A 16,876-nucleotide genomic window follows, 5' to 3' on the forward strand; every position below is an offset into this window, starting at 1 on the left:
GTCTAAATGCAGGTTAAATGGCACTCGCAGTGGCAACTGGTCTCTTTGCCTTCCTTCGTGATCTCTGCTGCCAACTGTGCTGGCTAGGAAGGGCTTCTCTAGCCAGAGTAGGGTGAGCCCCTGGCATCTTCCCTCAGTCATTTCTGGGGAGAGAAGTGGGTAATGTGCCTTTCCTCCCCCCACCTAATAAATAATTTTGTCTGGAAAGAGATTGGGGTGGGGTGGGTCTGCCGTTGCTGAGCACTTGCCTCCACACACTAGCCCTGCTTCTGTCCTGCCTTTTGGGGGTGCGGGGGGGCGTGCTTGGTCCCCATGGCTTCTTTGCTTCCTGTTGCCTTGCCTGCCACCTAACAGCCCCCCTCTCTCTTTCTTCCTCCAGGCATGGGTGGGAACCAGCCCAACCAGATGCACATGAACTCCGTGGGGCCAGCTCCTGCTCAGAGCCCCATGGGGATGAACCTGCCGGGGCAGCAGCCACTCTCGCACGAGCCCTCAATGTCCTCGCCAAGCCCCCTGGGCGCCAACATTCCCATGCACAGCGGTGCGCCCCCCCAGAACCCGATGATGCTGCCCCCCAATGCCCAGGACTCCTTGAACCAGCCCTGCGGCCCTTCCGGACAGCTGATCTTCCCCCCGCGCCTCCAGCAGCCCCCTGCGAATGGGGGCAATATGCCCATGGCTCCTGGGGGGGCTGGTGTCCAGCAACACTATCCGCCAGGCTTGGGACTGCCCCCGGAGGAGCTGCCCCCACCACAGCCGGGGCAAATGCCGCCGCAACAGCAGCAGCGCATGGCCGGGAGGATGCCGCCGGAGCCCTACCCATCGGTGCTTCCTGGTGTGGCTTCGGTGCTCAACGACCCGGAGCTGAGCGACGTGATCCGCCCCACGCCCACCGGCATCCCCGAATTCGACTTGTCGCGCATCATCCCGTCCGAGAAGCCCAGCAGCACTCTGCAGTACTTCCCCAAGGGCGAGGGGCCGGGGCCCAAGCCGCAGCCGCCCTCCAACCTGCACCTCATGAACTTGCAGAACATGATGGCAGAGCAGGCCCCGGCCCGGCCCGGCCCTCCGGGCATGCAGCGTGGGATGGCCATGTGCCACCCGGGACAGGTGCCCCCCGTGCTGGGCAGGACAGGCCTGGCGCCCCAGCAAGCCATGATGAGCAACAGCATGCACCAGGGCATGATGTTGCCCCAGCAGCAGAACCTCCTCGCCCAGCAGAACTTCCTGCTCATGCAGGCCAAGCAGCGCAGCATGTCCGTCTCGGGGGAGATGTATGCGCAGCCGGGTCACATGATCTCCCCGCAAGGCTCGCTCATGGGCCCCCCACCCCAGCAGAACCTCATGGTCTCACACCCCATGCGGCAGCGCAGCGTCTCCCTGGACGGTCAGATGAGCTACGGCCCAGGAGCGGGCGGCATGGCCAACCTGCCCTTCTGAGGCTGGCAGCGGGGAGCCTCCTGGTGCAGCCATGCTGATGCCAGCCCCTGTCTCTGCCCTGGCACAGAGTTTGGTTTGGATCTTTCCTCTGAGTGTGAATTTCTTTCTCTCTTGGTTTCTCTCTCTCTCTCTCTCTCTCTCTCTCTCTCTCTCTCTCTTTTTCTCTTTCTCTTTTTTTAAGTAACCAAAATGTGCAAGAGGGTTTGGAACAGCTGTAAATAGGTTGGGGGGAAGCAGCAGCAGCAGCAGCAAAGTTTTGCTGGCTTGGAATTGTTTGTATTTCTGTGTTTTAATAGAAGCCTCAAAACCTGTTTTTTGGAAGAAACAAATGAAAATACAACCCATTGACAAAGTTCAACTCATTGTGGACTGGAAATCCCGAGCTCGAGGGCCCAGATGCAGGTTCCACCAGCTGATTCTCTCTGCTAGGTGCCAGCTAGTCAGGTGATGCAGTGGCCCTCTGCGTAGTCTGGCAGAATGCCTCCTCCCCACCTTTCCCCTTTTCCCTATGTGAGGGAAGGACGTCCTTTGGCTTGTATGGTTTTGGTCCAGCCTAGCCATGCTGTCAGCCCAGCAGCTCTACTCTGGGTCACTACTTTGGCACACAACCATATATTCCCCCCCCTCCAACTCCGCCCAAGACATTGGTCCCCTAGCAGGTTGGGAGCAGGTTGGATGTCTGCCTCTCTTCTCTCTCATGTGTGCAGTCATAGCATTTGGAAATGAATGACCCTCTTCTGCAAACACACACACACACACACACACACACACACACACACACACACACAGAGCCAGAATGGGAAATGTAACTTAAATGTTGGCCACCTCCTCCCATAACCACCTCACGTTTAGCACCCTCTTCTTCCACAGTTTCCCCTCCAAGGCTACTGATTTGCATCAGTAAGATGGCAGAACAGAAAGGCCAGCATTCCCATCTTATTTTGGCTTGTTGCAGTTGCCACATACGTTCTCTCACAGGTCGAGCAACCCTTTGCCCTGGTGCATCTCTTCCTGTCCCCTGCCCACCCCCTCAAAAAAACCCACACCTCTATACACATATGTCACACAATGAGAGCAAAGTGGGGAGACGTCATAGTAGCTGTGATTCAGTCCATGTCAAACAAATGTTTCATTGATCTCCTTTACTTGATTTGGCTTGAATCGTAGAAACGAGCCAGTTGAATGAATGGAGACTAAAAGCTGGCTTTGCCAGAGCTCTGAATCGGAACGTTTGAAAAGCCCCGTCTGCACTTTTGGACTGTTCTGGATTGAAATATTTGCATACAGAAAAAGTGAGCAGCTTGATGACTAAAAGCAAATATAATGCAGATCTGTGATATGACAAAATTCTAGGCATCTAGTATTAAGGAGTGGGTGCTCCCCACATCTCCCCACCCAGCCCATGCTCTTCTGCGCTTGTTCCAGTGCTGCACACACCTCGGTAGCATTTATCTGTTTTTGCTTGAGAAAGGCCTTGTTTGTTCCCCACCAAGCCTCTATGGCAAACACCATCACCAGCTGGGTGGTACCAAGATGGCACCAGGACCTGCAAGCTTGCGATTGCTCACAAGGACGACATTCCCAAGCCCTTAGAGTGTGCCACGTAATAAAGCCAAAATTACCTGCCCTATTTTAAATTCTATCTGGCCCTTTGAAAGGTGTGCGGTACTCCTTGCGGAAGTGTGGAGGTGTCTTCACCCTCCCGCTGGCAGCAAAGATGACCTGGGAGGCATTTAAGGTGTTCTGCACTCAAAACTGATCAGTGAAAGGGGTACAGAAGTGAGGGAAGGGGAAGCGGGGAGTCAGTTGTCCTGAAAATCAAAATGGAAATGTTCCTGGTTTGCGTATTTGCCCTTGTGGCTGTTGCTCCAGCCGAAGCCTGAGATCCTGATCCTCTGTGGCAGCCACACCTGCCAGGTGTGTCACCTTCCAATCTGCTGCGTCTGGTTTATCAGCAATATGGTGGTCCTGGGCCCCTTGCCACGCAGTCATTCGCACAGCCCTTTGCTCCCTCCCTGCCTCACCTTGCGCTGTGAACGTTGTCCAGTCTTGTGTCTTGTGCTTTCTCGCTCAGCTTCCCAGCTTGAGCGGCGTCTGCTGAAAGTCTGCCCTGTTCTCCTCTGTCTCTTGCCACAACCTGTCCATTTCCCGTTCTCAACACACACACATGCACACACACCTGACCCAAGCGATGCAATTTCAAGCAATCCAAAATGCCCACAACAGATGTGTTTGTGCCCAGGTAATGGGGACTGGCCCACTCTCTTGTCATCCCATGTGGGGAGGGGGAAGGCCCCTCTCCCTGCCACCCATGCATTTTGTACCATTCTATAAATATATATATATATAAATATAAATATATAAATACAATATGTGAAGACATCTTATTGGTTTTTATTTTGAAATGATTTCTAGGCTTGTTTTTGGGTATCTGTGCTGCCTGTAACGTATTGATTGACCTGTTTTATAGGTGCCTTTTTATTAAAAAGACATTTCAAAACTCGCTTGGAAGGAGCCTTTTGTGGTGTCTTTGAGTGTGGGCAGGAAAGGGCTGCTTGCTAGTCTAATATATGGTTGAGAGGGGCCCCGATTCTGCAGAGTTGGTTTATCTGGACTTTCCCTGGCCACAATATTCCGTGCATGTACACACACACCCTCGTGATAAGACCCATTTTCTGCTGATAAGGGTAATGTGTTAGTCACTAGGTGGCTCTGGACTTGGTTGTATCCGATTCGATTCAGGATATTCCATTTACAGTCGTACCTTGGTTCTCGAACAGAATGCGTTCCGGGAGTCCGTTCAACTTCCGGAACTGTTCGAAAACCTGAATACTCACTTCTGGTTTTTGATCATTCAGGAACAGAAATGTACGAGTTCAGGGCGTTTGACAACCAAGGTACGACTGTAATATTGCTCTAAGGGAGACCGCAAAGTCTCAGCCTTCCCAAGAGCCTCTCCAGGCCTTTGCTTTGCCATCCTGAGCCTGTTTTGTTTCACAAACGGATGCCAGCAGGAGCAGGAGGGGAAAGTGGGCACAAAATCACTTTATTTAATGTACCCTCTGATATTATTTGCAATAGGAGCAGAGTTATGCTGAGTAACATTTCACACAAGCTTCTCATGCCCCCCCTCTCCACACACAGCCCTCCCCAGCTGCATGAGCAACACAGACACACCTTGCCAGCTCCCAAACAAACAAGGACTCCTGCGCAGGTAGCAGGTGCTGCCCTGACAGGAGATGTTCACCTTGTTGAATGGGGAGCTGCATGCAATCCCAGGGTGCAAGTCCAAATGAAGTTCCCTGCTGAAAGAGGGCGGCTGCAGAGTCGGCTTTCCACGGGGTAAGGCAACCTGTCAGGTTGCATTTCCCACTGGCCGTGGAGGATGTGGAAGGTGAGAATTTCACCCATTTGGTCCAAAGGAAAACTGGGATGGGAGAACTGCGTTTGTTTACCAGGAAGTTAGTGGTAGAAGGGAAGCCAACTGAAAGAGTTCACCCTGTGCTGTTGGTGCTGGCTTCAGCCTTTCCACTGAGCCTGCCCTTTGTTTACTTCCTGGGCAGGGTACCCTGGCTGCAGACATCCTTACTTGAGCGCTTGCAAGACAGCCCAGCTGCGAAGTTGCACAGAGGCCACTTTGCACCATGGGATTTTCTCGTCCAAGCAAGAGGAATTTAAACGGGCAGCCATAACATGTCCATTGAGCATGGCGCTGCTCTTTTCCCTTTCAGAGTCTGTGGCAACACCAGCAGCTTCTCTTTGGGTTCGCTTTGCCTCTTCCTGCTTGCTTAAAAGGTACTCTGGGGAATATCTGGATGGATCTCCAGTTGGGGAGTCCAAAACATCTTCGGGAGAACTGGGCAGTAGCCACAGGTATTTCCAGTTCCTGTTTGGAACATGCTCATTACTGGGCATAGGCCAGGGGGAACTGTGATGGAGAGAGGGACCTGACCCTGTTTCCTTTCATGGTGGTTTCCTGCCTTTCCCTAAATAATTTTGTAGAAGGCTGCAGGGTGCAAGATTGGGTACAACTGTTGGAAAGGAAGTTTTGGAGGAAAATAAAATTCCTAGTTGCAAAGGTTTTAGGTTATAAAGCCCCTTTCACCCAGCATTTCATTTTAAAATAAAAATCATGTGGAACATTTGGTTAGGCCAGAACATAAGGAACTGGTTTTTATAGGCATGTTGAGCATAGAATCCTGTACACAAAATATTGGAGATTTCCAACACTTAAAGAATAGATGGATAAAATATATGACTATTTATTAAAATGTATATATAAACTGTTTTTTAATAGGCTTCTTGAGAATAGAATCCTGTACACAAAATAATGGAGATTATTTCCAACACTTGATATTAACAAATAGATGGAGAAAATACGTGACTGCCCTTTATTTATGTAAAAAAATTATATACTGCTATTCATAAAAACAGAGTGGTTAACAACAGTTGTACATAGAGCCATACAATATAAACGATATTAAAATGTTAAAATCAGAAATCGGCTATTACGGAAAGATGTATTCTTAATTGCCTGCATAAGCCTCATGGAATAGATACGTTTCCAGCAGGTGGTTAAAAGTGGGAACAGAAGGTGTCTGTTGAATCTCTTGTTTGCAGCTATTGCTAACTCCACAACCTTTTAAGGCTATCGAGAAGGAAGAGAGGCGTAAAAACTTGGTAAAATGAAAGATATTTATTGATTATGGTTCATTCCCAAATATGAGTTATGAGTTTACCATGTATTAATGAATAATTTGGTAATACATTGTGTGTGTATGTACACATACATATACGGGGTTTCCCAGGGTTGCCATACATCTGGAAGCAGTGTCCGGGCAGAAATTGGCAAAATATCAAATATCTGGGGAAATTTGGACGTATGGCAGCGTATTTTTTGCCAATTTACCTTAAAAATAGCTCAAAAACATCATCTTTTTGCGATTTTGCCCAAAAAGCTCAGCAATTTGGGCAAAACTAAAAAAAGATCAATAACTTTGGGCAAAAAAAGCTCAATAACTTTTGTGTCTGGATTTTCATTTTTTGAAATATGGCAACCATAGGTCTCTCCCCCACTCCCCTTGAAATTGTGCTTTTCGAAAGTGAGATTACGGTACATACTTTGCTGCTTTCTTCTGTCATAATCAGCCATTTTATTTCAAATTTACTTAATTTCTTGTTATAGTATTGTGTATGTTTTAGCAATAGAAAAAAACATTTCACACACACACACCCCAAAAGCCTGGGGGGAGGGTCTGGGGCTTGTGGATTTCATTAAGAGCCCCCAATTACCCCCCTCCCTGAATGCTGAGCACGGGGTAAGCAGCAGGATAGGAGTCTCTGCAACCCCAGAGGAAGTCATGTGGGCCATAGTTGATTAATAGTTGGGCTCCCCCTTTGTATGCCTGGGCTAACCTTGTGCTCACAACTTGAGCAGATGCTTGTGAGTCGTCTTGGTTGAATGCTGGGGCACAGCAGAGCTCTGGATGAATAAGCAGGAGAGGCGAGTATTTCAACACAAAGAAGGAGTGGCAGGGCTTGCATTGAAGCTGACAGTTACACATTCTTCGAGGCCCGGGGGGGCAGGGGGGAGCACTAAGGGAATATGAACCTGAGAAGCAAAAAGCAGGATCTGTATCTGGAAGCATTGCATGTTCGCCAACATCACGGGACTCTCTTCCAAGGAAGCTGGAAGGAGTGTGCACATTCATCACACACAGGATTTCAGGAAGGTGGTGCCTGGCTTACTAAGCGAGGTTCTGCTCGTCCAGTCTTTGGTCTGTCGATACTTGCTTCTGACTTGGCCTAAGCTGAGCCCCAGACTCTCCCCCCTGAGCCCTTTGGTCAGCTGGGGCTTGGGGACAAGAGGAAGAAGAAGGAGAGCCTTTGAATGTGGTTAGGGGATTTGTGGAAGATGGAGAGGAAGGGTGGCGGTGGACGAGCGATATGTTGGTCTCTGCGGTGCTGCTATCCATCCTGCAGGTGCCCAGGATGTCCTGCAGGGTGCTCTGGCTCAGGCAGCCCAGGCTGTTCAGAAGTCGGCAAGCGTCGTGACGGAACCGGATGCCCACGAAAGCATAGAGGATGGGGTTGAGGCAGCAGTGGCTGAAGGCAACCATCTCGCTCAGAATTATGGCCGTGTTCAGCTCAACCGCACACCCGTTGTTGGCGGTAGCTAGCTTGTTGAGGGTGTCCAGGAAGATCACCACGTGGTATGGAGTCCAGCAGAACAAGAAGACGCTGGTGACCAAAATGGCTACTCGAACCACTTTCTGCCGCTTCAGCCGCTGGGAGCGGCACAGGACCCTGACAATGGCTATGTAGCAGAAGCACATGACCAGCGAGGGCAGGAAGAAGCCCACGATGTGATACAGGAAGCGTGTGGCCAGCCACGCGTTGATTCCGTGTTTGCCGTATTCTCTGAAGTGGCAGATGCTGGGCTGGTTGTCTCTGCTCGGCCAGACTTCTGTGAAGAGCAGGTCAGGCAATGTCAGCAGCAGGGAGACGACCCAAACTCCCAGGCATGTCAGGTGGACAGAGATGGCTCGCTGCTTCTGGAAGGCCCACAGCGCATGCACCACGGCCAGGTAGCGCTCCACGCTGATGCAGCCCAGCAGCAGACTGCTGCTGTAGAAGTTGATCCTGTTGGTGGCGCTGAGCACCTTGCAGAGGAAAGGTCCAAAGATCCAACCGGCTATGTTCTGGACAACCCCAAAGGGGAAGGTGAACACGAGCAAAAGGTTCGCCAAGGCCAGGTGGAAGAGGAAGAGCTCGGTGGAGCTGCGGGAGCGTCGGTAGCACCACAGGATCACAATCACCATCAGGTTTCCGACACCCCCCAGCAAGAAGATCAGCATGTAGACAAAAGGGACCAGGAAGGCCCTTAATTGTTGGGTGGTGCTCTCATCCATCGTGGGGCACATGTAGTCGGTGTAATTGGAGAGTTGTTCCGCATAGTCCGACATATTGTAATCATCTAACTGTGGAACAGAAAGCAAGACAAAGTCATTACCAGGTGATGTGGCAGGGATAGAAATGTTATTTCCCCAGGCCCTGCTGCGCTGATATTCAGCAATGCCTCCATGCCAAAATGCTTGAAGACAGAGAAACATTCATGGAAAGACTGTGTGAGTGTTTGGAGGCATAGGTGTCAACGTTTCCCATTTTTTAAGGGGAATTCCCTTATTCTGAATAGGATTCCTCGCAAGAAAAGGGAAAAGTTGACAGCTATGGTCTGGAGGTGGTTGGAGGATGGATGCTGGCTAACAGATTTAGGTTGAATCCTAACAGGACTGGTGACTGGGAGTAGCCGCCGAGACCGTATAACACTGGTCCTGGAAGACCTACAGCGGCTCACAGTACATTTCTGAGCACAATTCAAAGTGTTGGCACTGAACGTTAAAGCCCTAAACGGCCTCAGCGCAGTATACCTTAAGGAACGACTCCACCCCCATTGTTCTGCCCAGACACTGAGGTCCAGCACCGAGGGCCTTCTGGCGGTTCCCTCCCTGTGAGAAGTGAGGTTACAAGGAACCAGGCAGAGGGCCTTCTCGGTAGTGGCACCCGCCCTGTGGAACGCCCTCCCATCAGATGTCAAGGAAATAAACAACTATCTGACTTTTAGAAGACATCTGAAGGCAACCCTGTTTAAGGAAGTTTTTAATGTTTAATGTTTTATCATGCTTTTAATATTCTGTTGGGAGCTGCCCAGAGTGGCTGGTGAAACCCAGTCAGATGGGCGGGATATAAATAATAAATAATAAATTATTTTTATTTTTATTATTAGGCTGCTTGGTTTCTGCCAAATTGTTTTTATTGATTTTCCAAATTTTATAAAACCCACCACAAACTAAAACAAATTTAATACAATCAATCAGTCATGTATTGTGTTTGACTAAAAGCCATTACAAATTCAGTTACAGATCCAGCAAGTCAATTAAAACCTGTTAAAAGAAATCCAGAGATATACATCCATTTACAATAAGTCAAATTAATGAATCGCCTGCACAGCCTACAGCATTGTCTTTTATATACTGTAGCTAACACGAATACTTTAAGCGGCTTTAGCAAATAGGTCTGTTTTGTATGTGACAAGCGGATCACAGTCAGGTAACAGTCAACATATTTTCACCTCAAGGGTCTGTCCCTGTTGCAGTGCCAGCATCTGCTCCAAAAAAATCTCTGTCTGGGGTTTTGATAGATCTGACAATGGAGTATATAACAGGGGAGATCTTCTACCTCACCTACGCCACAAATACAAAGTTAAATGCCTTGGAACACTTCTATAACTTCCATCTAAGACTGATGTAGGCATTGTTTGAAAACTGAGAGCTGTAAATGCAGTTCTTGGGGAGGCAAGGTAAGTTGACTGCAAGTACTGAGCTCTGGTGTGGTTAGATTTCAGCAAATAGTACCAATGGGAGAATTTTGAGATATGGATTAGAGTTAAGTCTTCCTTGTTATCCTGTTTATACCGTAAATCCAATCCCTAAGCAGTCTTTTAACTCCAGGGAATACAAAAATATCTGTTGTCTGGTTTTTTGAGGCTAGCAGGTCTTGTACTAACTTCTTGTACTAACACCCTTCTTCCATTTTTCCTCCAGGCAGAGTCTAGGCAAGAGGTCCTCTGTCATATCCAGGACCCTTTTATAGTACGAAAAAGTAGCCATCTCCGCCCTAGATTTTACAGTGGTACCTTGGGTTAAGTACCTAATTCGTTCTGGAGGTCCGTTCTTAACCTGAAACTGTTCTTAACCTGAAGCACCACTTTAGCTAATGGGGCCTCCTGCTGCTGCCGCACCACCAGAGCACGATTTCTCTTCTCATCCTGAAGCAAAGTTCTTAACCCGAGGTACTATTTCTGGGTTAGCAGAGTCTGTAACCTGAAGTGTATGTAACCTGAAGTGTATGTAACCCGAGGTACCACTGTACAGACACCACGCCTGTCTCTGTCCTAAGGAAGGTAGCTGGGGTACCAGGAAGTACTGCCTGCAGATACTTTAGGAACCTATTCTGGCACACTTCTAGGTCTTTCAGGTTATTATGATTCCTCCCCCAAATCTCAATACCGTACTGCATCTGAGCTACTACTTTCCCAAGATAAACCTTTAGGGCTGGGATTACCAGCCTGCCACCTTTAGAATAGAAAAACTTCAGGATAGCATAGGCTGACTTCTGTACTGTTGCTGTTATAGTTTATAGCTGAGGTTTCCAGGAATTTTTCTCATCAAAATATACCCCCAAATACTCTGGGCGGCTCCCAACAGAATAAAACATCACTTGGGGGTACATTTGCCAAAGACAAAATCTTTGAACGTGATGGTGACAGCAGTCCTAACGGACCAACTGCTAATTAGGACCTGCTAAGGTTACCAGAATGGCCCTCAGTTTCAGAACAAGAAGTGATCTTATAGGTGCCTTAATGACTGACAAAAGTACTGGAGAGGACATAATCTCTTCAGAGTTCTTTAAGAATAATTCTGAGTGGTGGTCTCCCCTCCTAGAAAAATTATTTTCTTATATAAACTACTGGCACTTTCGCTGAGGACTGGAAGCAGAGTATTATCATCCCAATTCTCAGGAAAGGTGACAAACATAGCCCCCAGAACTATTGGACTTTTAGTTTATTGGATATAAGCTCTAAAATTTAATATAATTTCCACCAAAATTGACTTCCCGCACTCCATCCTTGATGCGTCCATAATTTCCTCTTGTTGCCGCATTGTTTTGGAACCTCATAGCTTCTGGTACCCACCCCACACGGTCAGTCTAGGAAGATACTATGGTCAATGGTACCGAAAAACACTGAGAGATCAAGAACGAATAATAGGGTTGTCCTCCCCTGTCCTTCATTCAATACCAGATCATCCAATAGGGCAACCCAAGCTGATTCAGTCCCCAAAGCTGGAAGTGGTATTCAACTACATTTTTACTCTGAGTAGACCTATTGGAATTCATGAATATGACAGGTTTATTAATTTCAGTGGGTCTGCTCTGAGTAAAAATTTAGCTGAGCACCACCCCATATTTGCTAAAGACTCAAGAGACATATTTGAACCAGGAACTGCCAGTCACAGCTTTCAATCTGCCAGATTGCAGATTCATTTGATGCCTTTGTTAGACCCGTATCTGATGCAAATACTTCTAAATAAGGCCCAAGCTGCTCCCTCAAGATAGCAATCATCCTCGCTGCTCACAATGACCCATTTCTTCAGTTTTCTCATTTGGTTTGAACAAACTTTCTCTCAGAAAGGATGTTGCGGTTTTCAGCTGCAGAGAAGCAACTTGGTTGATACTTTCTGGTGCCCTGGTGCTGACAAGCTGCTTTTGCTGTTTGTTTTGCTATCTGGACCTGAGAGGAATTACGCCTGTCTAACAATGGATCTATAGCTTCATTAGACTTGAATGACCAAGAGCAGCTAGTGCGCTGTTCTTTAGCCTACAAGATCTGGACTTAAACAGTCCAGTTTTGTTTACACATGGAAGTACAAAACAGACACGCAGCCTTCTGGGCGAGATCAGACCTGTGGGGATCCAATTCTCAGCAGAAGTCCAGCTTTCATGGCATTGATTGTCCCAAGCAGCAAAGCCATCTCTTTCTCCTCTTTGAACAGTTTTTTAAAGTGTGCAATCCTCATCCTCCACATTTAAAGGTACTGAACAAACGTTTAATCAGATTATGCCACCATTGGGGGGGGGGCAAGTTTAAGACTGAAATGTGATTTAAAAACAACATTGTTTCAAGTACTTGAAAGGGTGAACTACTGCATTCCTGACATATACAGTAAAGGGAGCGTAAACACAAAGAGGCAATCAGAATTCAACCCCCAAAAGTATTAATGGGAGGGAGCTCACCTCCTGACCCCAAAACATACACCTGATTATTTTAGTTTTGTCTGAATGAAACTATTCTTTTCTTTAACACTGCAATTTTTGTTCAGAGTCATTTAGAAGCTCTGATCAAAAACCACATCAACCTCATATGCCAAAGTGGTTGCAACTGCACAGATTGCAGAGCTCCCATAGATATAAAGCCAGCTGAACTAAGATAACTTATTCCTTGTAACTTATTCCTTTACAAGGAATAAGTTATCCCAGTTCAAGCATATGTTGGCTCAGCCTAGCGGTGACTGTGGCATAAGAATAAGAGAACATCTCTGGATCTGAAGGTCAGTTAAGGTCAGTAAAGTTGGTTATTTTTAGAAAGTTCTCAGACTATAACCCTACCTCTCTGCCAAGTAGAGATTGAGCGGTCTGTCAAATTTGGTTCTTTCACTTTCTAATTTTTCTATAATATTAATTTATCTCTCCACATTTCTGCAGAAATTTGCAATAACAAAAGCTCATGAAAATTCATCGGCATTTCAGTGCAAATTTCTCTCAATGAACTCATTTCTGTATAAAGTTTTATCTAATGTACACATTTTTGTAAGCAATCACCCCAAACGTAATGCATTTTGTATATCATTTTCACCAATTTATTTATATTCTTGCACACTTTCCTCTAATACCGTATATGCATTTTTGTAAGCACTGTTTAGTTGGAGAACTTTGTTGCAAAATGCGGATAAGCGTGAATATCAAAGGATGGTGGCGTTTTAGTTTTCATATTGTTTTGGGAAGTGCTAGTTTGATAAATTTGCCTTTAAATGCAAACTGAATCAAATTCCCCCTCATCCCTATCGCTAGTTGCTCTCAAATTAGCTAACAATATGAAATATTCTCTGACAATACAACAATAAACACAGGCTTAAAAGCATATTCTCCAAGATTCTCAGCAGCAAAGGAGGCTGAATAGAAGGTGGAGCCAATACATACACACACACACACACACACACACACACACACACACTTGCATGGTCTTCTGTTCAATTAGCCTGAACTCCTCCAATTCTTTGGAAGGCTGAACCCAAGACCCTTTAGAGCTTTGCTACTTAGGTTAAATGTGCTTTGAGCCATTAAAGAAAAGATTGACAGGAGGCCATCACAGTGTGGTACAGTCCAGCAAGAGCTGAATGGAGAAGCAGGACAAGAATGACTTTTGTGCCTCCACACCCACGCACTGCGTTTTTAAGTGTCAGCTCACCAGCTGGAGAGAGGGAGGGAGAAATGAGAATTCATCTTTCTCTCTAGGGGGGAATCAGGGGAGCAGCTTTCTTGATCTCTCTCCCATGGGACTCAGTGGTTATGCTGTCCTGCCTGCAGCGGAAATCTCACCAATCTGTGAAGTACCAGCCAAACCACCATTGCAGGCAACTTCCTCCTGTTGATGAAAAGCACCCAGATCCTGCTCTCAGCTTCTCAAAGGTGTCTTCTTCTGAAACCCATTTGCATACTGGGACTCATATCCCCTTTGCCATGGCACCCTCTTTAGGCTTCACTCAGCAACACCCCCCCCTGCACACACATGCTATTCTACACACATGCAGCCGCAACTTGCACAGAGTGAGCTAGTCCAAAGCAGACAACTGCGTGTCAGTTGCCTCTGTGTGGCCATGCTGACATCTTAGTGATACGTGGAAGGAGCGATCTACAGACTCAAGAATGGACCACAAGCAGCTTCCGAGTCTTTGCTGCGGGAAACCTCCCCATCAAATATAATTGCACAACTTCAACTTGACAGTACATGTGAATGAAACCCACCTGAAAAGAGTTACAATCCAGAAGCACCCCAGAAGTTGCTTTGGCTAAAACAGCTTGATGTGCCCATTCGTCTCTGCAACATTTCCTAGCCTTAGGATGGAACTCCCTCTCCGGGGCTAAGACTACATCTTTAGACTTGCACAGACCTCTTTGAGAGGGGAGATACTCTAGAGAGCCCAAAGATCCACAAATCCACAAAGCCCCCCACCCCGAAGGATTTTAGCCCACAACTTCCATTTGTAATATTTCAACTTGGAAGATTCCCAAATGACACGTCTCAAATCCCAACCCTCACCCTTCCGTTGCCCCACTGTGGAAGCTGAGCCTATGCCAAACTAGCCACAACTCACCATGAAGTTATCAATGGAGATGCCTGTCATTTCTATTACTTGGGAGTCAGCCATCCTCAGCAGAGTCTCGCTTTGTCTTCAGAGACTGCAGCTAGTAGGAGGAAGGGACGGGTGAAGAAGGCTCCTAAATTGCTTTGCAAGGCAAATTGAGAATCTCCACCCACACACTCCACGATCACGTTTTTTAAATTATCATTGAAAAAGTCCCCTGTTGTTGTTGTGTTTTTTTTGGTGGGGGTGGAACAAAAAACTTCCTCTATTTCCTGGTATTTCAGAGTGTTCAGTGAAGTTCTCTGTCCCCTTTGCTTGAAATAAATACTACTACTACTACTACTACTACTACTACTACTTATTATTATTATTATTATTAATATTATTATTATTATTATTATTATTTTATACCCTGCCCATCTGGTTGGGTTGCCCCAGCCACTCTGGGTGGCTTCCAACACATAAAAACATAACAAAACCTCAAACGTTAATAGTTACAATCTGATCCAATATAAAAATCACAATAACTTTAAAATGAACGACTTCTATCAAACAAAGCAACATTCAACAATCCATCAGAATCTAATGGTAAACAGTAAAAGTAAACATCAACAAAGAATAATTAAACAGTTCACACTTATCAACCACAATAAAGAATTACCAATCTACAATCAATAAAAATAACAGCAAATCACAATGCATAAAATACCACAAAACCATGTACTGTAAAAGGATCAAATGGAGAAACAAAGACACACAACTTATAAAACTTTTTTTTAATATAAATATCCCTGAACTCCTCTCTTCCCAGCTGCTTCTTCCCAGCAGCTGCTGTTCTCAAAGTCATAGTCTGGGAAAGGCTGGGTTGGGGCAAGGCAGTTGGAAACGCCACTGTCTGATGAGAAACAGAAAGTCTCTCCCCTCCTGGTTGTTCCTCTGGAGCAGCTCTCTTACAAAGGCTTCCAGGGTTCTAGTGTGGGGCAAGGCAGGTAGAAGTATGCCAAGACTTTTTAAGTTCAGCATCTAGGCCTGAAGCCAGGTAGAAATGTGTCCAGACAATCCTTTTCCTTCAATCACATACCCTCCAACATTTCTTCGATGACAATAGAGACATCCTATTCTATCATCATCATCATCATCATCATCATTAATGCCCCACTCATCTGACTGGGTTGCCCCAGCTTCCAACACATATAAAAACATAATCAAACATTAAACATTAAAAAACCTCCCTATACAGGGCTGCCTTCAGATGTCTTCTAAAGGCTGAATAGTTACTTATCTTCTTGGCTCAGGGGTCTCATAACTCCATATCCTCCAACACTGGAGAAAATAGGGATGTCCTAAGGAAAAGCAGGACATTCCAGAATCAAATTGGAGGCTGGGGTGGCTTCTGTAAATCTGGGACTGTCCCTGGAAATTAGGGACACTTAGAGGGTCTGCAATCACACCTGAAGCTGACATGCCACCACTGATGAACCACCTTGCCCAAGCACCCCAAATGGTTTATAAATGTACAGATGGATGCCAGCAACAAGTTCCATGTAAGTGTCTATAGTTCAGGTAGACTGAAACTTTCATCTGCTTTCATCTATTGCAGTGCTGCAAAACAATGAATTTGATAACCATGGCTAATCCGTTGTGGTTTTGTGTGTGTGTGATTTTCCATGTTATTATGAAATATCCTGGCAATCCTGTGAGTTACTATGACTTTATTGTTTTGATTTTATTTTGTTGTTATTATTTATATGCTATTGTGTATGATCTAATAGCGACTGCAATGTTTGTTGATTTTTTAATGGTATTGTGATCCTCTTTGAGGCCAACACTTGTTGGAAAAGCAGAATACAGTGGTACCTCGGGTTACATACACTTCAGGTTACAGACTCTGCTAACCCAGAAATAGTACCTCGGGTTCAGAACTTTGCTTCAGGATGAGAACAGAAATTGCGCAGCAGCGGGAGGCCCCATTAGCTAAAGTGGTGCTTCAGGTTAAGAACAGTTTCAGGTTAGGAATGGACCTCCAGAACGAATTAAGTACTGTATGTAAGCAGAGGTACCACTGTACAAATATTAAATCAAACATCAAACACCACCCCATCAAACTTGCTTCCATCATTGGCAGCCTTGTTGTTGTTTAGTGGTTTAGTCGTGTCCGACTCTTCGTGACCCCATGGACCACAGCACACCAGGCACTCCTGTCTTCCACTGCCTCCCGCAGTTTGGTCAGACTCATGTTTGTACCTTCGAGAACACTGTCCAACCATCTCATCCTCTGTCATCCCCTTCTCCTTGTGCCCTCCATCTTTCCCAGCATCAGGGCCTTTTCCAGGGAGTCTTCTCTTCTCATGAGGTGGCCAAAGTATTGGAGCCTCAGCTTCACGATCTGTCCTTCCAGTGAGCACTCAGGGCTGATTTCCTTCAGAATGGAGAGGTTTGATCTTCTTGCAGTC

General features: G+C 46.4%; 2 protein-coding genes across 4 annotated transcripts in view; one reads left to right on the plus strand and one right to left on the minus strand.

The window, feature by feature from the left end:
• BCL9L (BCL9 like) overlaps nucleotides 1–3,943 on the plus strand; it is a 45,811-nt gene extending 41,868 nt beyond the window's left edge. For all 3 annotated transcript variants that reach the window (XM_080983381.1, XM_080983379.1, XM_080983380.1), the window contains exon 8: nucleotides 380–3,943. In XM_080983381.1, the coding sequence (XP_080839507.1) occupies nucleotides 380–1,440 (1,061 nt within the window). In that variant the 3' untranslated portion in view covers nucleotides 1,441–3,943. The remainder of the gene's footprint in view (nucleotides 1–379) is intronic.
• A 2,178-nt stretch (nucleotides 3,944–6,121) lies between these two features.
• Nucleotides 6,122–14,517, minus strand: CXCR5 (C-X-C motif chemokine receptor 5). Its single transcript, XM_080983587.1, has 2 exons — nucleotides 14,433–14,517; nucleotides 6,122–8,420 (listed from the first exon to the last, which is right to left on the minus strand). Exons 1-2 carry the CDS (start codon nucleotides 14,484–14,486, stop codon nucleotides 7,188–7,190), a joined length of 1,287 nt encoding a protein of 428 aa, XP_080839713.1. The 5' UTR covers nucleotides 14,487–14,517; the 3' UTR covers nucleotides 6,122–7,187.
• Between the last annotated feature and the right edge of the window lie 2,359 nt (nucleotides 14,518–16,876).

This window comes from Podarcis pityusensis (assembly GCF_964106645.2).
Source record: "Podarcis pityusensis genome assembly, chromosome: 15".
Classification (NCBI taxonomy): Eukaryota; Metazoa; Chordata; class Lepidosauria; order Squamata; family Lacertidae; genus Podarcis; species Podarcis pityusensis.

Excerpts from the sequence above, each read along its gene's own strand:
- CXCR5 (XM_080983587.1), bottom strand. The coding sequence starts at position 14,486 with ATGGCTGACTCCCAAGTAATAGAAATGACAGGCATCTCCATTGATAAC. Across the intron at positions 8,421-14,432 it reads TCTCCATTGATAACTTCATG|TTAGATGATTACAATATGTC; the intron begins GTGAGTTGTGGC and ends TCTGTTCCACAG.